The 25529-nt window shown below is 35.5% G+C and overlaps 2 protein-coding genes and 1 long non-coding RNA gene across 4 annotated transcripts in view; 2 read left to right on the top strand and 1 right to left on the bottom strand.

The window, feature by feature from the left end:
* Positions 1-326: 326 nt before the first annotated feature.
* Positions 327-15650, bottom strand: asb12b (ankyrin repeat and SOCS box-containing 12b). 2 transcript variants are annotated; one of them, XM_068213195.2, is made up of 3 exons: positions 15582-15650; positions 10774-11601; positions 327-904 (listed from the first exon to the last, which is right to left on the bottom strand). In XM_068213195.2, exons 2-3 carry the CDS (start codon positions 11564-11566, stop codon positions 771-773), a joined length of 927 nt encoding a protein of 308 aa, XP_068069296.1. In that variant the 5' UTR covers positions 11567-11601; positions 15582-15650; the 3' UTR covers positions 327-770. The 2 variants fall into 2 exon arrangements, with proteins under 2 accessions (XP_068069296.1, NP_001004009.1); NM_001004009.2 differs by having other exon boundaries at positions 10774-11611; positions 15582-15644.
* A 1220-nt stretch (positions 15651-16870) lies between these two features.
* On the top strand, positions 16871-19894 carry LOC137487566 (uncharacterized). The gene is made up of 6 exons (XR_012389686.1): positions 16871-17143; positions 17436-17548; positions 18510-18636; positions 18812-18897; positions 19207-19249; positions 19347-19894. It is a non-coding gene; the product is annotated as an uncharacterized lncRNA (long non-coding RNA).
* A 2200-nt stretch (positions 19895-22094) lies between these two features.
* The window catches only part of msnb (moesin b), a 48986-nt gene continuing 45551 nt past the window's right edge, over positions 22095-25529 (top strand). The window contains exon 1 of the mRNA NM_001256251.1: positions 22095-22164. Within this exon, the coding sequence (NP_001243180.1) occupies positions 22159-22164 (6 nt within the window). The 5' untranslated portion in view covers positions 22095-22158. The remainder of the gene's footprint in view (positions 22165-25529) is intronic.

Genomic DNA, 25529 nt, shown 5'->3' on the forward strand with positions numbered 1-25529 from the left:
AAATAATTTAATTGGTTTTGAAATCGAATGTCTAATGAATGTCAAACGTCAAACTAACTTTACTACATTAGCACACCTCACAGGATTAACGTACTGTTTTGGTTCAAAAAACTGAAACAAAAAACACACACATTTATATAGCATGGGAGACTGTGTGGGAAACAGTTGATGGACAATTACTGATACATTTGTAATGTATGCAATTTCTTTTTTCATTTAACAGTAAATATGGTTTTTAACAGAAGTACCGTAATTCACGCAAAGCATCTTGGGAAAGGAAAAAGGTGGAAAGGACATATATAATTAAAAAAGGAAAGGAAAGGATGTTTTGAAGCATGGTATGCTTTATTTTGTCCAAATCAGTGTAGACCTGTGGTATCAAACTCTCCTGACATTAAAGGGGCACAGTCCTTCAGAGTTTAGATGTGGCTCAAACACACCTGTCACCAGCCAGTATGCAGTAGTTTACAGGTAATTAGGAAACCCCTAAATAGCTGGTTCAACCATGGCAGAAATCATTGACCATGGTATCCAAAAGGCATTAGTTCAGTTGCAAACATCTGCAATAATGGCAACAATCAAAGAAGAACATAACCCACGGTATGAACTCATTTGCAGCATTTACCACACATTCATAAATATTTTATTATAAATAATAAAAGCATTTCATTAGATGATACATTATCTGTGACATTTAAAATACAGAAAATATAACAAATATTACAAAAAGAAAACATCATATTAGTCAAATTCTGTAAATTACTGTAAAATCAAGACATGTGGTTCAAATAGTCCTTCAGTATTTGGGGAATATCCAGACAGTCTATGGAGGACATTTTGTTTTCCGCCGGAAGGAACTTCCATAAAGAAAGTCGCACCTGAGACATCAGTGTTTTTGGACAAACTGCGTATAGAGAGGATTTAATGTTACAATCACAAAGAAACACACACACACAAACACATTAGACACATGTGCTAATACTAAATAAAATAATGTGAAAATGAACATGCCTTTTATAAATTGTGGGCATTTAAAAATACTTTTTTGTTGTTATTATTATACTTTGAGAGTGCTATTTATGAATATCCACATTGTATTTGCAGTGGTGTTCATATCAGTGTCAAATGCTTGAAGACAATTGGTTAACTATCTTAATAGTTAATAAGTTCACATGTTAATCTGGCCTACTATACAGTTATATATATCGCTGTGGTGATATATTAATAAAGGGACTAAGCCGAAAAGAAAATGGATGAATGTTCATGGTGATGGTTGACTTAGGTGGGGGGTTTGGTGCCAAGCCACTTTATTAGAATCATACATTTTTGTATAACTGAACTTATACGAATTTTTACAAATAAGCTACTAAACTGAGCTAAAATTCTGTGACTTTTTATACAACTGTTGTATGTGATCTCTGGTAACACGTTAAAATCATTGTTGTAACCTGATTAATAGTCTTAAACGATTTAGTAAACGGAGTTACTGTCATGATCACCAGCAATCTAGCATGTGCAGATCACTGGAGAACTGCTCATCTGCCAATTTAATGAACTACAACTCCCATCATGCACCTCACACACACCAGCTCCTGATAAGGCATGGGTATCTTTAAGGTGTTATTGGTATTACTACTTTTATCTATACCATTTATCGGTTCGCTATTTAATGGTTCTCTTACCGGTACTTTTTGTAGTGTTTTTTTTTATAATAAAAAACTAATTGATAAAAAAATAATAATAAAATGAAAAAACTAATTGAACAGAATTAACATCACTTTATTTTATTATTACGTTTTTAATGTAAAATAAAAGAAACCAATAATTGTAAAACAAATAAATAAATATATGTATATATATATATATATATATATATATATATATATATATATATATATATATATATATATATATATATATATATATATGTTTTTGCTGTAAAATACTTTTTTGAAGGAAAATGACTCTCAGTTTTTAACCATTCTTTTGGAGAAAAATCAACATGTTTGACTTTTCTGGCAGAAGTCAGGATCTTTCTTGGTTTATTGTACTCCCTGCAGTTGAAAATACCTTCTTTTAGTTGCAAAATGCAGTTAAATTATATAATGTTTATGATTTATTTATTAACGCATTCACATAAATAAGTTACAGAGTTTTGGGGATTAACTGTGTTGTTAATACAGTTTTGAAGCAGCTTGCAATGTGAAAACAAGCTGTATATTTTTTTTTTTATAATTTCTTAATAAGCATAGTTTGTTTTTAGGCCATTCATAGGCTATATTTGTAAATTCAGCTGATGTTATAAAATAAATGTTAGATTTATTTAGGCTGCTGCGAAGGTGTGTGTTTATTTAACTATTAATATTATACTAATTTAGGTGATTGACAGCCGGCATATCGATGTGGATCATGTAACGTTACTGTTAGTAGCTAGGCAGACAAAAACTTTTTTATAACTTCAGGTTACTGCAGTTAATGCAGTTCTGAAAGATACTTTCACTTAGCCAGATTGCGTGCGTTTCTGCTTAAGAAAACAACTTGTTGCGTTTGTTGCAACGGGCATTGTCGCTGTCCAGTCAGGAAAGACAACCCATTTGGTTCACTCCGCAAGCTTCCGAGCTGTGTGTGCATGAGTCTGTGTCACGAGCTATGTGTGTGTGCTTAGCGCGAGCCTCTGCTGAGTGCACGAGCACAGTCAAGGCTTTTATACTTGATGTGTTCACCGGAAACACAAGCATTTCTCATGTGATATTGCCAACTGTGCAGACGAATGTCAAATATCGCAAATTAGAAAAGATCGGTCAGTTAAATTATGCTACTGTAAATAATGTTTATTCAGTGGGAATTCTCCGGTACTGATAGCAGTAACGATACTTCGGTCTTTCATAATGTAGCACCGATAAAGTACCAAGTTTTGGCACCCATTCCTACTCCTGATTTCCCTTGATTACGAATACACAGCTGGAAGATCAAGATAGACTAATCAGATGGACTATAAACACACACACACATCGTTGCTGAGTCTTGTAAGCTTTACGTGTGCAATTCAAAGAGTTTCCTTGTTCCTGCCTTTTTTGTTTATTACTTTAAAATTGTTTTTTGTTTTATGTTGTTTTGCCGCCTGTCTTAACTATTCGCCTTTACTCTGACTATGCTTTAGAGTTATCTGCATGCTCCTGTCTGTCCCTGTTTTGACCTTTGCCTGTCTGACAACCCTTAATAAACTCCATTTGGATCTTCAACTCCATTGTACCCCAACTCAATACAGTTAATGACAAAAAAAAAACTATTTTATTTAAAAAAACTAATATTAATAAGGTAAATAAAATCTTTGCACTATCAAATTTAATCCAATAACTAATGTTGGCTAATGAGACTTTGATGTAAAGTGTTACCTATTGTACTTATTGGAATTCAGTTTTAATTTAATTTGGTTGAAACATGTATTTACTCTGAACACCTTTTGGGGGTTGATTTTATGCACAATTTTTGGTTATTATACCTGCTTAAGTAATTTATTACTTAAGTAATATTTTTTGCCACTTAAGACAATATTATAATAATACTGTATAGCAATTAATTACAACAGGAAAAGCAAATACCGTCATAAGCCTAACACGCACGCACTCACGCACGCACTCACACACACACACACACACACACACACACACACACACACACACACACACACACACACACACACACACACACACACACACACTTGTTTATTGTATCTTAAGGATAACTTTCCTTAGGCATAATGATTTTTATGAGATCATATTTTTTTGTCCCTGAACACTGGCTCTACCTTCAAACCTCCCTCAAAAAAACTTTCTGCATTTTACAGAACATAATTTAATATGATTTATAAGTTGTTTTCATTGTGGGGCCTAATAAAATGTCAAATTTGTCATGATTTACAACATCCGTGGGGACATTTGGTCCTCACACTCATCTTCGCATACACAGGAAAATTCCTGAAGCTGTTTTATTGTGCATGCCTTATAGATTCAGTGGTTACTATAATACACTGCTAAATGCTGCAGAATTGTTTCATCTTAAAACTTGGCAACTGAACGTTAATGGGATGAGGCTGTAAAAGCATTTGATATGTAAAGAGGCACTTATTATTAGTCCATTTTTTCTTGCAAAAATTTTCTCCAATACGCAACCAAAGTCATGTGCCACTTTCTTGAAATAAACTAAAATCGTGCCCTTACTATGAGAAGGACTTATTTTACAGTTGTGCCAAAATCATTCCACAAATCTTCCTAGAAAACACATGAAATCGTGTTTCATATTCATAAATGTACATTTTATGGATTGGAAATAGAAAAAAAGAGTAAGAAAAAAAGTAGGAGAACGTCTAAAAAAAAGCACACTTGCATTTAAAGTCCGTGTGAACCGGCATGGTAGTTGTTTTGGTAAAAGAAATGCAAAATTTAGGCTGTCAGTGAAAAAGATGACTAACAACAATCCAAAAATAGATATCAAACAGACAGGTTAGTTATCACGTGTGTAATCAGTCATTCCGTCTAAAGGCTGATTTATACTTCTGTGTCAAACGCTGGCGTATGCTACTGCATTGACGCATAGCCCTTCGCTGACGTGCACCTTTAAAAAAATGTAACTACACGTCGCAACGACGCGTAGCGCAAGCTCTGTGATTGGTCGGCTTGGTAGCACTGACAAGTCTGGGCGGGACCGAGAGCCGTGCGAATGGTGCGAGCCCGATGGAGCGATTGTTTACAAGTGTGGAGTTCCGTGAAGGAGCTCTGCATGGAAAGTTTTGTTTTGTGTTTACCTCAAAATGAGCGAGTTTGAGTGACTTGTACATCCAGGAAGTGTTCAGGCAAAGCAAAACAGCAGCGAAGAAACTCGACACAGAGAAACATTTACACCTCACTGACAACTAGCGTTTTGGAAGTGTTAATGCAGACCAACAGAGACAGCGCAGAAGTATAAATGCACAGCTACGGGCGTTGCATGCGCCGATGGTTACGCCGGTCACTTGACGCAGAAGTATAAACCAGGCTAGAAGCTTTCTTTTTCTTTTTCACTGACAGCCTAAATTTTGCATTTCTTTTACCAAAACGTCTATGTTTGGATGTCTATTAGATGTTTTTTAAGTACAAAGTTACTCGCGGTTATATTAATATTTCCTAGAAAAGCTATCAAAGCATTGTTGGCAGTGGATTAAGAAATACTGAGTAAACAAAATTTAAATCTTTATATTTATCAAAAATGGAAGTAAAATCAGGGGTTTTGAAAAATTGCTTAAAGCTGGGAAAACACTGCTGAAGGTACATTATTCATTTTGGACTTGGACTTTTTAAGTAAAATCTTCTTTCCAAACTCACAGCCCAAATTTAGCCTTGCTTTAACCAATGTGTTTATGTTTGGACATCTTTTAGATGTTTTTTAAAAATAAAATTGCTTTCGGTTATATTAACAGAAATTTAAAACCTAAATCCTAATGTTTATCAAAAATGGAAGTAAAATCAGTGGTTTTGACAAAATCCTTAAAGCTGGAAAACACTGCTGAAGTTACACTTAGGAATTATTCATTTTGCACTTAAACATGTTTTTAGTAATATCTTCTTTCCAGTATTCAGTTATCTTTCAAAAACAAATCAATATCAGTACATTTAAAGATCCGGTAAAGTGCTTTAAAATGTCAATGAGAGTGGTTGAGATTAAACACAACACATGAAAGCAAATGAGAAGCGTCTTAAATTGGATGGAAAATGTTTGATTGGTCAATAGATTTGATGAGAAACTGAAGTATGAGGTGGTCAAAAACATTGTTGGTCCATTTAGGTTAAAGTGTAATGTAAGCAACGTAAATGATGTCTCTTTGTGAAATATGCAGAATATAAAATAGTCACACTATTCGAAAAAATTCACATTTACACTGGACCATGGGCCCCGCCATTGTTTTCAATGATGTAATTTGGGCGCATTTTCAGTCAAATGGATGTTGCTTCTCATTATCTTTTTTTCTACACGAGGAGTAACATTATAACATTAAATGCTTTTAGATAGAGAGGGCAGAGAAAAGAAACGGTAGCCAATAAACATGCCGATGCTTGTCAATATCTGTCTTCATTGCTTTATCAATCATAACTGGACAGTTTCTGATAGGGTTCATTGTTGTCAGACACGGAAGTCATGATGCATTTGTTTAGGGGCGTACTCACACTATGTACATTGCCTTGAACCAGGCCGAAGCACACTTGTCCCCCCTCCCGTCTCTCCTGACGGCCTGCACTCAGATCGCATTCGGGCCTGATAACGCTTACGTCATCGATGATGCGCTGTTCAGTTTAAGAAGCGCTCTCGCTCAGCACAGTGGACATTTCTGTAAATCGCTTTAATCATGGGAGGCAGTGACACACAGACAAATATTTTGCTGGACAGATCAGACACTTCTGATGCTCATAAACAATCATAAAGTCCTCGTGCTGCAGAAATTAGGAGGTTTGCTAAAGGTGCAGCTGTCATGCAGTGAGGGGTTTGCGCCTTTAGTAATCTTCGTATAGCATAAAGTGAGTACGCCCTATATTAAACACTGAACTTACTGATTACAGACACTACAAATAGCCAATCACCAGCTCTTTTTGTGAATGAGCTGGTATGATCAATTGCAGTCATTTTTAGGTGAATTTCACTTAATATCTGCGAACGTTTGGACTCTTAAGGCCAGGGGCGGACTGGGACTAAAAATCCGCCCTGGCATTGTAGCCACACCAGCCCACATTACCACACCGACACAGCCCCATCCAAGGACACGCACATTCACTACTTAAATTTGTGTACAGATGGTAAAATTATATAAGCAGTTCCTATTTAAGAGATATTTAAACATTTAATGTATGTGACTGAAACAAAAACAACCCATTTATATATGCAATTATGTCATTCATTTTCTTTTCGTCTTAGTCCATTTATTAATTTGGGAATCGCTAACGTATCCTGCATATGTTTTATACAGTGGATGCCCTCAAAGCTGCAACCCATTACTGGGTTACCTAATTCCCAATTGGCCTACCCAATTCACCTATAGCATGTGTTTGGACTTGTGAAGGAAACCAGAAGGAAACCCACATGAACATTCAAACTCCACACAGAAACACCAACTGACCCAGATGAGGCTCAAACCAGCAACTTTCTTGCTGTGAGGTGACAGCACTACCTACTGCGCCACTGCACTGCCCCCTTTCGAGACTAGTTCAATTAATTTTATGTAAATGGCAATGTCTGACTTGAACGCCTTTCCCTTTTTATGGTCCATCTCTGACAATTAGCTTGTGTTGCACTTACTGTTGGTTTGACATTCTTGCCAAATTTTGATTATGTCTGCGTAACCTCAGATTGGGTCGGCCCATCTCAAAACCAGCCGGTTGTTGCTGATTGGGCCAATGCTTAACATTTACATTTACATTTAGTCATTTAGCAGACGCTTTTATCCAAAGCGACTTACAAATGAGGACAAGGAAGCAATTTACACAACTATAAGAGCAACAATGAATAAGTGCTATAGGCAAGTTTCAGGTCTGTAAAGTCTAAGAAGGGAAGTATTAGTAGTATTAGTATTTATTTATTTTTTTTGTTTGTACAGTTAGTGTGATATTCAAAGAGGCAATTGCAGAATTAACTATAATTCTTACTATTATCACCATCATCATCATAATATTCACATCTTGCACGAGATAAAAGCTGCCTACATTTAAAAAACAATACATATGAAAAAAAATAATAATAAAAAAAATAGCTGACCGGCCCACATTTAAAAAATGGTCCGGCCCTTCTGGCATTTGCCAGAATTGCCAGATGGCCAGTCCGCCCCTGCTTAAGGCTACGTTCACACTGCGAGGCTTAGTGCTCAATTCAGATTTTTTCTCAGATCTGATGTTTTTGCATGGCTGTTCATAGTGCTCTTATAAATGTGGCCAATATCAGATTTGCAGTGTGAACAGATCATAGTCCTAAACTGACCCGCACGCACAAAAGTGCATTACGGAGAACGCAAAATGTTTAATTATGCACACAGTGTGTATACTGCATGAGTAAGCACGTTGTCAGATCATGTTTACATGATTATTACCCTTTTCACAGACAACCGTGGTGTATTTTATGAACTGTAAATGATTGTTCTGCTACTACTAAGGTGCATTTCGGTATTTGAGACCTAAAATAAGTCTCCTGTGATAAAAAACACTGATCGTTTGTGATTTATAACAAGCGCTGTGCATGGCGCTCTGACCACCGGTGTAGTGAACTCATCAAGGGTTAATGAGCAGCCGCAGACTGAACTGTGGTTTATCTCCGTTTGCGGAGTTATTTAATTTTACCTCGTTATAAACAGCAGACATGTGCAGAAGGGTGATTTGGGTACACGAGCACCTGCCCTTTTTTCTCTAGGAGAGAAAGTTCACTTTTTGGCTTAACAATCAACCCGTGCCTCAATCGTTAACCAGATTAGCTAACAAGCACCAGTTTTGCCTTCAAAATCTTTTTTAACATGATCAACCAACTTTCTGTGTTACAGTAATCGCTCTGTGTGCCATTCTACTGTGCTGCTGAGGGGTAGATGATGTTTGCAGCACAGAATGATGACGCAAAGATTGTGTAAAAGTCACATGAAATTCGACATAACCGTTTACATTGCGGTCGCATGGCAAAACGTCAGATCAGTGTCTGATTTAAGACTGCATATAAAAGTGGCACAGATCTGACCTGAAAAGATCAGATTCCATGCAGTTTGTGCTGTTCACACTGTCATCACCTGAGTCACATGAGGGGGAAAAAATCAGATTCATGCCACAATTGCCTGCAGTGTGAACATAGCCTTTGTATAAAATGACCGCATTTAGTTTAAGTGTGTGCTTACAGCTTTCTTTACCAGTGCGCTTATTCAGTACCCAATTCACTAAAAGCCCTAAAGTCAGCTTAAAACCAAAATTTACAATGTTTAAGTCCTATCATACACCCTGCCCAATGCGGTGCAAGGCGCGACGCAAATGTTATTTGACATTTTGCACCACACTGTTTAAACAGCAAATGCATTTGCGCTCATATGTGCACCCATAGGTGTTCTGGTCTAAAAAGGAAGTGTGTTAAGCTGGCGCGTTGCTATTTTGAGGAACTAAAATAGACTGCAAAATAGACCAGCTGAGAGCCGGTCTGAAGTCCAGCGCAGAGTGTATTAGTTATGCGCCTTGCTTACACATTGCTTAAAACACACAGGATGTACAGCAATAAGCAAATATCTTTACAAATGAAAAAGAATGAAAGGAATAAAATATTACAATAATTATTATTTTCTAGCCTACATAAATATAAAAACCACCGCCTCCATGCCTTCTTCATCTCGGGGGGCTTTTTTTAATTTATTCATGACAACTTGCTTTTTTTATAATGTTATTATTAGTTGTAGTATTATTTATTAAATGCATATTTACATTTATTTTATTAAAAACAAGCTTAGATTTGCCCACCTGACAGGTTTTAGATCATATCGTGCATAGCATGTGTGTTTAGATATAATTGTTTTGATATCATATAGCTGTTTGACCACTCTTCGTTATTATTGTTCATTTATCTATTTGCTGGAAATTAGAACTAAATTTAGAAATAGTTTAGAAACAAATCTTTGCATTTAACAAACTAAATTAGTTATGTAGGCTAATGGATGTCTGTGAGTACAACACGTTTCCTTATCCACGAGAGTGCACAGAAGAAACAATTCATTTTGACAACCCTAATATTTTGAAAACTACACAGAAGGAGGAAACAATTTTCATGACACACTGTACATGTTCTGATTCGGAGGAAGAAGAAACTGGTCCATATGAACTGTAAAAGTTACTGACAAAGTCCCTGTCAAAGTCTGACAAAGCCCCCTAGTCTCTGCTACTCCCTCAATAGCAAAACAGTCAACGAATCCCGCATTGCAGCCTAGGTTATTGCATCAAAAATCAGAATAATGACAGGAACAAATACAGCACTAGGTTGGCTATACTGTGGTATTGTTGTCAAAATGAACTTTAAACCTTTATTTGACGCAGCCGAATCTCCATCTATCAGTGATCATCATCTTTGAGTCATAATAAGTCCCGTGATCCCCCAAGCCTCCACTAGTGTGTGAAGTGAAAGCATGTTTTACCAGAACTGGAACTACATATTTGGTGATATACTGTATCAACGTCAATGCGATCAAACAAAAGATCCGAACCCAACACGATTCTTTTATTTGACTCTGAGTCAACTATGTCGCTAAACAATCAATAGTTTTAAACAAGGTCCACTTTTAGATTTAAGCCTCAGCTGGATGATTTCAGTCACTTAGAGCTGTGTTACACACTGCATGGAAGGTCATTTTCAAAAACCCATAATAGGAGCTCTTTAAAACAAATATAAATATGCATTTAATAAATAATACTGCTAATAATAATATTATACAAAAGCAAGTTGTCATGAATGAACTGAAAAAAAAACCTGAGATGAAGAAGACATGGAGGCAGGGTTTTTTATATTTATGTATACATTAATAATTATTATAATATTTTAATCCTTTTATTTTTATTTTCATTTGTAAAGATATTTGCGTATTTCTGTACATCCTGTGTGTATAAAGCAATGTCTACGTGTTTAACTCGACTGCTTCACTTCCACTTTAAGTGCAAAAAGTGATTGTAAAATATTTCTTTTGAATGTCTATAATGTTGAAACCGGTCTTAAAAGATTGACACAAGTGTAATTGAGACTCACCTCTCTCTTTGAGCAGAAGCACTACTGCTTCATTCTCACTGGTGGTTTTATCTCCAACTAAAGGGGGCAGATAAACATTTGCTCCAAAGTCTATGAGCAGCTGAATGTATTCCAGCCCACAGCCATGTCTCAGACACATCTCCAAGACAGTTTTAGGCTCTTTGATCCTGGCCAGCATCTTTTCCTCAGTGCAGTTGTAGTCTGGGTTGGCTCCAAACTGCAGCAACAATTTGAAACAACCTAGATGACCATACACCGCTGAAATGTACAGTGGTCCTCGGCAAGCTGTGGCATTTAAGGCCCAGTCTGGCATTTTGGGCTTGACGTCTACATCGGCGCCATATTGAAGGAGCTCCTTCAGGATGTCCACATCCCCCTCTCTGGCCGCAGTCAACACAGGGGAGCAGTTGTTATGTGGGCTTCCATTAGGGTCTGCGCCAGCTCTTAATAAAGCGACAACACAATCTATGTGTTTGCCAGAGACGGCTGTGAAAAGTGGTGTTTGAGCTTTGACATCCAGGCTGTCGACCTCTGCCCCGTGAGCCAGGAGGACCTCCAGACAGCGTAGGTGACCCTGAGCAGCCGCCGTGCGCAGTGGAGTGACTGGGATCCCCCAACCACTGCGGTTGTTGATGCACTTTCTATATTGTTCCTGAGACAACAGTTCAGTAAGGAGTTTGTCGTCGTCTGTGAAGACAGCTTGATTCAGTTCGTGACTGCAGTTGGTGTCTTCCTCCTCATCCTCTTTGGGTTGAAGAAGAGAAAAGATCTTAGAGATGTCCATCAAACTCATGCTGGTGGACTTATCCCAAAGCACTCTTCAACAAACTGCTCGAGTCTCCATGTCATCGAACATACAGTCAGGGAAGAAAGAGAAAGTGTTTCAATTAGCATTCGAGCTTAACAATGACTACCAGAAATGGCAAAAACACACATCATTTACTCAAGTAGAAGTACAGATACTCATGTTTAAAATGACTGGTAAAAGTTGAAGTACTGACTACACTTTTCTACTCAAGTAACAGTAAAGAAGTACGGTCTGAAATCAATACTTATTCATTGCTATACCTGTTTTAGTTTCACGGTCGCAACTACACTGCACATCATAAATATCTATACAAAATATCTTACATTTCTAATTTTTTGTAAAAATTTTTGTTGCCAATTTTCTGCAGCAAAATCGCCATATTCAAGTAGTATATTCTAAAACATAATTATTTTGCCTATATACTGTATTTATAACTACGGGGTGGGCCATTTATATGGATACACCTTAATAAAATGAGAATGGTTGTTGATATTAACGTCCTGTTTGTGGCACATTTGACAATGTTTAAACGATTTAATGTTAATGTAAAATTGCTGTTTACATGGTAGACACTTAATCAGAGTATTGCTTTTATTGTATTAAAATTGGATTATTAAACATACTCAATGTCTTAAAAGTAATGTACACACAATGTTTTTTTCTTCTAGAAATCAGAATAACAGAATAATTTTTTACAAAATTATATATATTTTTAAATAAAACAGAATAACTTCGAACCTTTACTACATGAAATGCCAGTTACACTCTGAAAACTTCTGGGTTGTTAAGTTGTTAATTTTTTTTTCAACTAAATTTAAATTACACCTTTAAACCCAACAGTTTGTGCGTTGTTTACCCATTGTTGGCCTACAACAACCTAGCATTTTTTTGCATTGTTCAAAAAGTTATTATTATTATTAGTATTATTATTCATTCCTTCATTTTGTTTTTGGCTTAGTCCCTTTATTAGTCCAGGGTCACCACAGCGGAATGAACCTCCAACTCATCCAGCACATTTTTACGCAGCGGATGCCCTTCTAGCTGCAATCCATCTCTGGGAAACATCCACACACACTCATTCACACTTATACACTACGGACAATTTTAGTCTACCCAATTTATCTGTACCGCATGTCTTTGGACTGTGGGGGAAACCGAAGCATCCGGAGGAAAACCCACGCGAACGCAGGGAGAGCATGCAAACTCCACACAGAAACGCCAACCAACCCAGCCGAGGCTCGAACCAGCGACCTTCATGCTGTGAGGCAACAGCACTACCTACTCCGCCATTGCGTCGCCTATTATTATTATTATTACTTTTGTTTTTCCATTGATTGCATAGAAAAACCATGTTTTACGGTTTTAAAGGATGTTCGTAAAGGAACAGTTCACTCAAAATGTAAATTCTGTCAGCATTTACTCACAATTTATTAGGTCTAAACCTGCATTGAGTTTCTTTCAGCACAAGCAGTTACCAGCAATCTTAGAATTATTCTTTGACTTTGAATCTTTTGTTTTTTTGTGTTTCAGATATGAAGAAAGAAACTCAAACAAGTTTTGAAGGTGAGGAGGAGAACTTAAAGGCGAGTATTTATTTATTTTTACATTTTGAGTGAACTATTACTTTAATGGAGCCGTTAATGCCAAAAAACAACTTTTATCTATTCTTTAAATGTTTTAAACAATACAATGGAGTAGTTATTAAATTAAATGTACCCTTTCATATAGACATTTTGTTGATTATTGGTAACTTGCAACTACATGTCAATTAGCAAGCATTGAGTATTAAAAGATTGTCTGTTTAATATCTCCTAACACTTTATTTTGAGGCTTTACCAACCTGCTGACAGTAAACAATTCTGCAACAACTTGTCAATTACATTTTTTAAATAAGTAAAATTTAAAATTAATTAATAAATTTATTATAGCAAATTTCTAAAGGAGCAAATTCTCACTTCAGAAGATAGTATCAGTAGAAACTGTACAGTATCGTAGAAACTGTAACTAAACTTGAAAATATTTAAATGGAATATTCTGGCATTTTATTTTTGACTTTTTTGTTTTATGCATTTTTAAATGCTCTTAATTATTTTCAAAATTGTGGCAGATATACTGTACATCGTCCCTCCATTATAGGACAAAAAAAAAACAAAAAAAACAATGTGGGTTTGACAACAACAAATCAATATTTATGTACAATTGAGGATTCCAGTACTTGCTTATGATGTTGCAAATATTTTAGAAACAGTGTTTTAATGTGTTTTAATTGTGATGAGTTTTATAACACACTTCCACACTATTTGGATTAATAATGTGGAGAATCATGCAACACTGAAGATTGGGGGAAGGGCTGCTGAATATTTAGTTTGGTCAGGACAAAAAATAAATAAAATAAAACAAATAAATGTACAAACAGAAAGATATTTTTAATAAATATTAGATAAATGTGTCTTTTATCAAATATTTGCAGCATTAAAAATCAGGGGAGCATAAAAGTCTTCTTTAAAAACAGTAATAATTATAATCATTTAATTTTCACAAGCTCTGTTTCCATCCAAAGTTTGAATTAAAGTTACAGTTGAAGTCAGAATTATTAGCCCCCCTGTTTATTTTCCCCTCAATTACTGTTTAACGGAAATAAATATTTTTCAGCACATTTCTAAACATAATAGTTTTAATAACTCATTTCTAATCAATGATTTATTTTATCTTTGCCATGATGACAGTAAATAATATTTGACTAGATATTTTTCAAAACACTTCTATAGCTTAAAGTGACATTTAAAGGCTTAACTAGGTTAATAAGGTTGACTAAGCAGGTTAGGGTAATTAGGCAAGTTATTGTATAACAATGGTTTGTTCGGGAGACTATCGAAAATGATATATTGCTTAAAAGGGCTAATAATTTTGATCTTAAAATTGTGTTTAATAAATTAAAAACATACTGTGAAAATTTCCTTGCTCTGTTAAACATCATTTGGGATATATATATATATATATATATATATATATATATATATATATATATATATATATATATATTTTTTTTTTTTTTTTTTTCAAAGGGGGGCTAATAATTTTGTCCTTAAAATGTTTTATAATAAATTAAAAACTGCTTTTATTCTAGCCGAAGTAAAACAAATAAGACTTTCTCCAGAAAACAAAAATATTATCGAACATGCTGTGAAAATTTCCTTTCTCTGTTAAAGATCATTTGGGAAATATTTTTAAAAAATAATTCAAAGGGGGGCTAATAATTCTGACTTCAACTATATGTGCAAAGCTGGAATATCGCAAAAACATTTGCAATTAATTTACCGTTTCCTTTTAATGAGTCAAAGAGAACAAAATCTTCACTTCCTGATGAACTGGCGGCAAATATCGAAAAGAAAAATTCAATTTTTCACAGTTCCCTGTGGGTTCAGAAGACGCAAACACCACAATAAACTGTGAGGTAATAATACAGAACCACTTTGATGACAGACCTAATGACAGATGGCTAAGGTTTAGAATGACTAAAACATTGCAAAAAGATGACTTACAAAGGAGTCGATCCACTTTTTTTTTTGTCTATTAATGATGTCCCATCATGCCTATTTTTGCTATTTCATAATCTTTTAAAACAAAATCACATTTTTTGATGCACATGCTGGAGTTTAATTGGTCTATCATAGTTTATACGCATTTCTTCTTATCGAATAAAACATTCAAATTACTCACTTGTGTTCATATGTTTTCTTTAAATGTGCATTTTCAAAATGTATGCACATTTTGTCATTTCCTTTTTATGTGATAGTTCAAAATGTGCATAAAAATAAGTGGATTAAAAAATAGCTACAGTCAGTTTGCCAAATGTGATCATTAACAGTGGCGGTTAGTGGCTATTTCAGAAACAAATAAACAAATATCATAGCATTCCACCAAGCAGAGACCAGGTATCCTTTAAATGCAGGTTATGACATGCTCCAATAAAATAGAATTTCTTATAATTGTAGCTTACCTGTACAGTGTGTAGTATCCACAAATAAAATGCATGTAACGCGGTAGCAGCGAGGGTCAGTATGACACCAACAGATCTGAGCAGCCACAGGCGCTAAGTTTAGGCCACAAATGGATCAGCCCAAACTTCCATTCTTGGAGAGCCAGAGGAATGAGTTATAATTAGAAAGGTGATAGACCTGTGACAGACACAGACAACATGGCTGTCGGTGTAACACACCATGCTCTAATGGGATCTCTATTGTGAGATTGATTGAGAAGTTTTGCCAAACAACAAGGTGTTAGTGAAAGAGTGAAGGCTGTAGCTTGTGTTGTAATCTCAGAGTCATTCAGCGTTTCTGTCATGATAACTGTGTGCTGCAGCTGTTGGGCTGTCGGGAGCTGTAGATGACTCAGCTGCTGATGTACCTACAGTCCTGAGAGACAAATGTTCTGCAGTTATTTTTGTTTTCATACTGTCTGGGAGTTCTTCACTGGTAAACCATGCTATTTTAAGTTTCAAGATAACCCTGTATAGATTGTAGTAATAGATTTTTATTATTACATTTTCATATTTTTAGTTTTTATTTTATTTTAAGTGAAAGTAAACTATTACGATCCTTCTGCTAAACTAACTATAAAGAATAAAGTGAGCTATTTATATATATTTATATATATAACTATTTATATATATAACTATATATATATATGTATTATATATATTCATTCATTCATTCATTCATTCATTCATTCATTTTCTTGTCAGCTTAGTCCCTTTATTAATCCGGGGTTGCCACAGCGTAATGTACCGCCAACTTATCCAGCAAGTTTTTTACGCAGCGGATGCTCTTCCAGCCGCAACCCATCTCTGGGAAACATCCACCCACACACATTCACAAACACACTCATACACTACAGACAATTTAGCCTACCCAATTCACCTGTACCGCATGTCTTTGGACTGTGGGGGAAACCGGAGCACCCGGAGGAAACCCACACGAAGGCAGGGAGAACATGCAAACTCCACACAGAAACGCCAACTGAGCCGAGGTTTGACCCAGCAACCTTCTTGCAGTGAGGCGACAGCACACCTACTGCGCCACTGCCTTGCCCATATATATATATATAAAAGAGCAATATCACACGAGTAGCAGTGCGTTAGTGCCCCCACCAGTGCCGATATACAGCCATATCGCACTTCTACGAGTGTGATATTGCGTTTATATAACAGTTTGATGGCATAATTGTGTGTATAAAAACAAAATCAAACATGGAGAGCCTCAAAAACCCTTTTGTATGAGGAACTACTTTCTTCCACCTTGGATTAAAATCATACACAGCAAATTCATCTGAGTTAAATTCTCGGTGTTGAAGCATTTCAGAGTAAAGTGTTGATGTTAAAGAGTTAGATTTTGATAAATGAATATAATAAGAGTTAGAATTGATTTTATTCAGTGCGAAATCAAGGAGTTATCTTTTTTACACTTGGTGGTGTTATTTCCAACATCCGGGAATTCATGCAGCCCCAGTCACTGAAGAATTTTTCAGACGCCATTTTCTATCTGAGGTTTAGAACAGCAACTGGTGAGTCAAACTACCTAAATGTTGGTATTTTACTGACTTTCTTTAAGGAAATACAGTTGTAAATATATTGTTAAGTTAATAACTTTAGAATGGAGTGACAATTTTAATCTTCTGCGGTTCATTCATGGTCGTTTGTGTATCTAGCTTAACTGCATTACTATTCACTTCCTTTCAAGAATGTTTTTATATATGCTTACGCATACATAGTGCATAAAAACATCAAATGTACATGTTCAACACATTTCTGTCACGCTTAATGCCATTTTGTGCGTTGTTGTCCTTTAATTCGAAGCAAACTAGCGAGGGAATCCCCTGAGCAGCCTAGCCCAACGTTACTCTGCCCGCATGCTAACGGCAACACAGGACGGTTTCCATAAGCTCTGGAGAGTTTCTAAAACATATCTGGTGAGTAAATGAACATATACTTACTAAAAGGCTTCCTGACTAAAACATATGATTGTTTGTTATTCGTGTACGTTAATTTGGTTATTTTAAACACCGCGGCCCTTTTAAACTGGTTCATTCGTGGCCGTAACGTATACCGTTAGTTCATAGACTCGCGTGATAACGTACGCTTGAATTATATTAAGCGTTGACAACCATTAAAGTCGGAATGTTAACATTAATGTCTTTAAATGACCGCGTTTGCACTTTCTCAGACATTTAACGTTACAGAAGTCTCCCGGAAGTTGCGGGACTAACGTTAACGTTATCCCGCAAATGCACAGAGACTCCCATATGCCCAAGTAGATGCCCGCAAATGAATGATAATCTCCCGGAAATCGCGCGTCTCCCGCCCGGTCATTAAACACTTTGCACACCCCTCTCCACCGCATCCCTCCCAGCTCTTCAGGTACGTCGCGCGCAAGTCACCCCCACCGCTCTTTAGGTACGTCGCGCGCAACTCATCCCATTGCTCTTCAGGTTCTCATCTTTCCCGCTACCTCCCGCAAATCAACTCTGTATCCCCCGAAAATTACTTTTCCCAACTCGGGATGTCTGACGTTAGTAAGTTAGGCTATTTATGTAGTCAGGAACATTTTAGTCAAGCTTTTTCTCCCGCATGATATCGTGTTTAAAACTATAGGCTAAACTTAGCATGTACTGTACACAACATTTCCGTTTTATTAAAGACAATTTAGTGCGTTGTAAACAGCCACCTGTCTGTAAAATTAATCATCTGATTCATATTTGAGCAGCCTAATGATGATACAGGTTTCATTTGTAGATTTATTATCAATAATCAACATCTGAATCAAAAGATATCTGAAAAAGTTTGAGGCATACTTTGTGATGTTCATCTCTCCTTTTTATCTGAAAGTTATGCATATGTGTTAGATACTAATGTGTTGTTGTTTTTTAACAGCCACAATTCTCTATACAATAACACAAGACCCTGTGACGGTGGCTGATTAGAGACGGATGGTGTATTTCCAGAGTTGGTGAAATGACCAAGCACACCTTCTTGGTCATATGTGGTGATAATAATGAAGGTATGTTTGATAAAGTTCTGTATTTGTTTCACATAAGCTGAGAGGGTATTAGAGCATTAGAGAATAACAAATGACATGAAGGTGATAAGTTTTGTATTGTGGGTGAACTGTTACTTAAATAATGTTTTGCTCTTTACTTTGCACTTTTCCTCTTCTGCTTATCCTAATATTTTAGATTATATTTGGACCTGAAACATCTGCTAGACTCCAGTAAAGGTGGCGTCAATACTGGACCTGAAAGGGCCTAACAAGTTGAATCAGGTAAAGAAACATGCACGCGCGCACGCACGCACGCACGCACACGCTTACAGAAAAGTGTTGTTTATGAAGTTTATGAATATTTTTTACACTGTGGCCAATATTTTGGGGAAGTCAGCATCACTAAATGATATAAAAGATTTTAAGATCCTCTAAATTTTGCTCCAAGTGTTGTGTTAAATTCAGGATTCTGGACAGACAGCTGCCTGTTTTTCCAGTTCTAGTCATAGTGGTTAACCTAATTGTTTTTGGAGATTCCAACAGTGATATATGTGTTTTTTCTACTTTTCCATATCCTGTCACCTCAACCAGCTGGGAGAGTCAAGTTGTGGATCATCATGAAGATTTTCAAAAGGTGAGTTTGGATTTCTTGAATGTTTTATTTACTTTAAATGTTCTTTTAAATATATCATAGAATTTGATTGCAATTTGTTTTCAAACATTTTTCTTAGTCATGCTGGAGTCTTGAAGAGTTCTTAGATGAGCATCACCCTATATCCGTGCATCAGGAACCACCAGACGAGCGGTCATCAGCTACTACTGTACATCGTCATGGATAAAAAGGTCATCCTGTGGCTGGGAAGCACTTCATTCAAAGGACATGCTTGATGAGATTTCCTAGCTCCAGTTTGTTTTCACACAAGTTTACAGCATTTATAACTTCATTTAAACTGCTGTGTTTGATATGGAGGACCAAGGAAACACCCGAAGTGAAAGATTTGCACGCCAAGTTGTTTAAAATGCAATTTCACAAGAAAACTATAAGTTCAGGAGTAAACTATGAGTGACGCTATATTGAGCTTTCAAATTGCTCTGATAACACATCAAGTTTGGACCAAAGGACTGAAACAGCCTTTTTGAGCACTGGTCATACATATTTTGTTGATACTGTCTGTACTAATAAAACATTTAAAGCATATTTGACATTGTTGCATTTTAAAAACTGAATGAATTGTTGAAGTGGTGAATGTTTTCAAATAAAATGTTTTTTCTTTTGTAATTTACAGTCTATTTTACCTTTTTACCATATTTACACTCAAGAGAGTTGAATAAAATAACAATATATTACACCAGGCGGTGTTAAATATAGTTACATTTTTTAACTCTGCCCAGAGTTAAAATTAACCCTTACTTCGGTGTCAATGTGCCAACCCTTTTGAAAGTGTTGATTTAACTCTGTTTTGAGTGGACCCCATGAGACACTTTTAAAGTGTTGAAATTAACACCCATAGAGTTGTTTTGGGTCCCCATATTTTGCTGTGTAAGCTGACAGTTAAACAGCTGTTAAAACAGTTAAAAGCATCTTTTAAACTTTAGGTCTGTAGTGTCTGCTTTTTGCTGGGTGTATGTGGGCGGAGTAATACACAAAGGGTAAAGAGGCTGTAGGAGTTCTGATATTGCAGAATATCGCACGGCTCTCAGCCAATCAGATTTGAGAACCAGACAGAACTATACTGTATATATAAATATATATATATATATATATATATATATATTGCATCATAAACCGCCCCTTTCCAGTTGTACACATTTGCTGCTCTGCAAAGCTCAGTTCCACTTGAAAATGACTAAAAGAATGTGCTGTAATGTAACTTTTGCAGCACGAGATGCGCATTGTTCATTGATGTACATTTAAATCATTCATGTTTTTAAAAGCACGAAAGAGTGCATGTTGGTGTGTGCACGTTTGGCCTCTGAGACGAACTTAGCACACAAATCCAGCGGCATCTTAATGTGAGCGCTTTAATGGTCAAATACATGCACATTTGTGTCAGAGCACAGTGTTTAGTGATTATTCATATATATTAACCCTCATTTTTGTAATAAACAAACAAGTTGAGGATCAAAAGACGTGAAAGAGAAACCATTTGAACCGCACTATGCTTAAAGTGACACCGCGCAATATCCCTGCTGTTGCCTGTTTTAATTATTATTCAAACAACAAAAGGAGAAAATCTCTCACCGCTCTTGACTGAAGGATTTTTGTAGCTAAAGTTTCTTACATTAAAGATGCTTATAGCACAGTTTGTTTCATATTTTTATTCTATTGTATTTATTTCCCTTTCCTTATTTACAGGGAGGAAAATACCTGTGTATATATATGGTTGAAGTAAGAATTATTGCCCCCCCCCCCCCCCCCCATTTCATTTCACAACTCATTTTAATGATAACAGATTTAATAACTCATTTCTAAATATTTTATTTTATTTTTGCTATGAAGACAGTACAATATATTTCAAAAGATATTTTTCAAGATACTAGTATTCAGCTTAAAGTGACATTCAAAGGCTTAATTAGTGTAATTAGGCAAGTCATTGTATAACAGTAGTTTTGCAGACAATCAAAAATATATATTGCTTAAGGGGGCTAAAAATATCGAGCTATTAAAATAGGTGGTGATTTAAAAAGAGTACCACAACTTTGAAATGAAATATGATGGAACCTTGGGTAATTAATCAATGTGAAGAGTACTTGCAAAAAGTAAAACATATGCCGGATAAGTTGGCGGTTCATTCCGCGGTGACGACCCCTGATGAACAAATTTTTATAGGAAATTTGTATTTTTAAGGAAAATGAGTGAATTAGTAAAACTAACAACTGAAAAATATATACTTTAATTTTATTATTTAATTATTTACAAAGTTGAAGTCGAAATTATTCACCCTTCTGTAAAATGTGCATTCTTTTTCAAATGTTTCTCATGTGATGTTTAGCAGAGAAGAATTGAAATTGACTTGAAGAAAATATTTAAATTGAAGTTGAGAAAAAATTGGAATTTCACAGGAGGGCTAATAATTTTGACATGATATATTCTGTGTGTTTGTGTATATGTGAGTGAAAAATTAAGTTCAGCCTTTATTTTCTGCAAGCTTACATTAAGTACTGACATAAAATGACAACCAAATCTGCATTATTTTAGCTTTTTTTGTTTATTTTCAATGTTAAAGCAGATGATTTATGCAACAGCTGTTTATTCTCTAAGTGACAACATTTGTGCCTTTGTGTTTTTGTGCTGGTTCTCAATAAATAATCACATACTGAATATTTTATTTTAATTTCAATCCAATTGATTTCTTCCTGAGGTAAAATTCTTACACAAGGGTTTAATCTGAAGAAAGATTCCAGGGCTGCCATTGGATTAGAGGCACAATGGAGCACATTAACTAGGGGTAATCCTGGCGAATATCGCAAATCCTTTCATATGACTCTGACGAGAGCAGAACTCTACAAGAAGACACTGGTCAGCTAAAAAAATACAGCCAAATGTCTGTGAGTATTGATCAAATGTTCATTACTATAAGTATTTTAGTATTTTAAGTATAAAAATAAACGTTAATCTCATGTAAAGGATGTAAACAACTAAAGCAGCAGGATATTTAAATAATGTTGTTTATTTATTTATTTTTGCTACATGTCTGACCAGTCAAAAGTTAAAATAATTTTTTTTTAATGTTTCTGAAAATGTTTAAGAAGTCTTATCAACACACTGATTTGCTTTGCACCTTCATCTTTTTTTCCTTCTAATACTTTTGTTTACTTCATATATTTATTGAAGCTGTTTGTTGTCTGGGTTGAACTAAATTGAGTGTGGTGGTTGACAGCTTATTTTCACAGTGTAAGATTTCTGGCCTGGATCAAGTTGGTTCATTTTAATGTTGTTGTTAAACACTTTGACAATTGTCTTTAAACCTAAATAAATCTATACAAAATCATATTCAATTTTAAGATCTGATTATGTAAATGTTCTAATGCCTAGATATACTTATCTCCAGTGCACTTTTATCTAAAAACATTTGTGAAATTATTTTTGGGTTATTCATTAGTCGATATTATGTGGAGTTAATAATATGCCAAAACGATCTGAATTGTGTTAATTTGAATTATTGATTCATTAATGATTTATGAATTTAATCATCTGAATTTTTATATGCTGTTAAAATTTGTTTTGAATTTTAATTTCTTAACTTGAATTTCTTAACTTGAATTTGATTTTCTTAACTGGAATTTTGAACTTTTGAAATTTAAGACATTTTCATTTTCAAACTTTTGATTTTTTGTGTGTTCTTAATTCCTAGACTGCATATATCCATTTAGTAAAAATACAGTTTCAAGCTTTCAAGATGAAGAAATTCAGATCATCAAATTCAATATCCTGAAATCCAAAAGTAGAAATTCAGATGGTGAAATTCAGATTCAACCGAAAGTAGGTCAGGGGTGACCAACAGGGAAAAGTAGACGATCACTGAAAAGTCCAACTAAGCATTTTGGCCAATCACACAGCTGCATGAGTTTACTGGTGTGTGTAAGGTTCAGGAGGACACAATTCTTCTGCAAACTGACTATTGGGGGTCAGCTATTTTCAGTAGTTCTGTGTTTTTTTTAATCTACATATAGCTTGATGTAAAATTAAACTCATATGTATTTGAATAGCGGGAAAACAAATGCGTGGACGATGTTGCTTTATGATTGCTGGCTTGAAGTTAAAAGCTATAAACACATTTATTAAACCAGCCTCAAATCTCCGAGTGTCCTCGTGTGAGTACACAGAAAGGATGTTCAGCTTTAAGTATAGGGAAGGCTACTTTTGGTTTTGGTCACGTAAAATAAAATATTATGTTGAAAACTCAAGTTAGAGATTTAAATAAAAGTTAAGAAATTTAAATTCGAAACAATTTTTAATGGCATATATAAACTCAGATTTATTAAATTACAATTGTCAATAATTCAAATGAACACAATTCAAATTCAGATTGTTTTGACATATTATTAGCTTCGTAATATTAGGGTTGCACAATATATAATTTTAGCATTGATATCGCAATGTCTGCATTGGAAACAGTCACATCGCAACATCTGCAATGTGGAGTTGGGAATATTGAAGTTGATCAGCAATGAAGAACGTAGGTCCGTGTACGTTGCGTTCATTCGATTTTTGATCTTAAACGAAATTTAAAAAACGAAGAAACGGCCGTTTTTCGTTTTTTTTATTTAGCTACAAAAAAATTAAATAACTGATTTTGGCTCGATTTTCTTTTTTTGGTTTAGGGTAGGAAAACGGATAAATGACTTTAAAATTCATTATCCACATGTAGGCGGTTCTGAAACGCCCATTTCCTCTGATTGGTCAATCAAATCTGGGCTCCTGACGTCGCCTTCAAAATAACAGTCCTGTAGTCTTCGTCCTCTGCGGATCAGCACCCAGGCATTTAATGTATTATATTTAATATATAATATATTAGCAGTATTATTAGACATTTATCATTACAATTTATCATTACTGTTATAGTTCGCCGCCAAATTTGCTGCTATGCACCTGATACTGAGCAAAAGTTTTGCGAGCAGCACTTGGTTTGCACGATTGTTTCCAAGCTAGGCCTATATAATAGTAATAATAATAATAATAATAATAATAATAATTATTATTATTATTATATAGTTTTTATTGTTTAGTTTTAATTTTTATAGTTGTTAGCAGGGCCAGAATAAGAGTTCATTGGAACACATGCACACACATTTTCTCTCACGCAGCAAGCCAATTCCATTCGAGACTTTTGCTGGATTAATGTGGAGTATACGGAACCCCGGAAGGGACGTAGTGGGGGAGAAAAAAAATGGGTGGGTGAAAAAAAAATAATGGGTGAAAGAAAAAAATGGGTGGGAGGAAGATATATATTTCTAAGTTTTTTGCGTTCTCTCGCAAAGATGTTTTGCGTTCCCTCGCAAAGATGTTTTGCGTTATCTCGCAAAGATGTTTTGCGTTCCCTCACAAAGATGTTTTGCGTTATCTCGCAGAGATGTTTTGCGTTCCCTCGCAAAGATGTTTTGCGTTCCCTCGCAAAGATGTTTCGCGTTCCCTCGCAAAACTGTTTCTCCACAAACACTTCCTGTTCACTGCACTCACGTAAACCCTCCCGTTTTTGCCGAAATTCTCCCGTATTTTACCATTCTACCCCACTTTCTTTACATTACTATGCGTATGCTACCTATGAACCAGTGAATGCATGCATAAGCGCTGACTGACAGACGCGCTTCGTACAATAAACTGATCCCAGATCAGCGTCTGTACACGCCGTTTACAGAGGAGCGGGTGTATGTTTAAACAGACAAATACACTGAATAATATGAAACATCTCCGTCCTGCATGTTTTATTTTAAACAGCTTATTTTCTCTTAAATGAGCACAAACAGTTTCTAAAGTAATGGACTGCTTTCATTATAGATCTGTGCATTCTTACAGAGACACCTCTGTTATCAAACTAAACAAAACATGAGATTCATTTGCTGCGCACTTGTTTGATAACAGAAGTGTCCCTTTAAATGGCGCGTACAGACGCTGATCTGGGATCAGTTTATTGTATGGAGCGCGTCTGTCAGTCAGCGTTTAAACATGCATTCACTGGTTCAGAGGTTGCAAAGTGAAAGGCGACAATCAGCGCACAGTAATGTAAAGAAAGTGGGATAGAATGGTAAAATATGGAATTTCAGCAAAAACGGGAGGGTTTATGTGAGTGAAGTGAACAGGAAGTGTTTGTGGAGAAACAGTTTTGCGAGAGAACGCAAAACATCTTTGCGAGAGAACGCAAAACATCTTTGCGAGGGAACGCAAAACATCTTTGCGAGGGAACGCAAAACAT

Source organism: Danio rerio, chromosome 14 (genome assembly GCF_049306965.1).
Source record: "Danio rerio strain Tuebingen ecotype United States chromosome 14, GRCz12tu, whole genome shotgun sequence".
In the NCBI taxonomy this organism is placed as follows: Eukaryota; Metazoa; Chordata; class Actinopteri; order Cypriniformes; family Danionidae; genus Danio; species Danio rerio.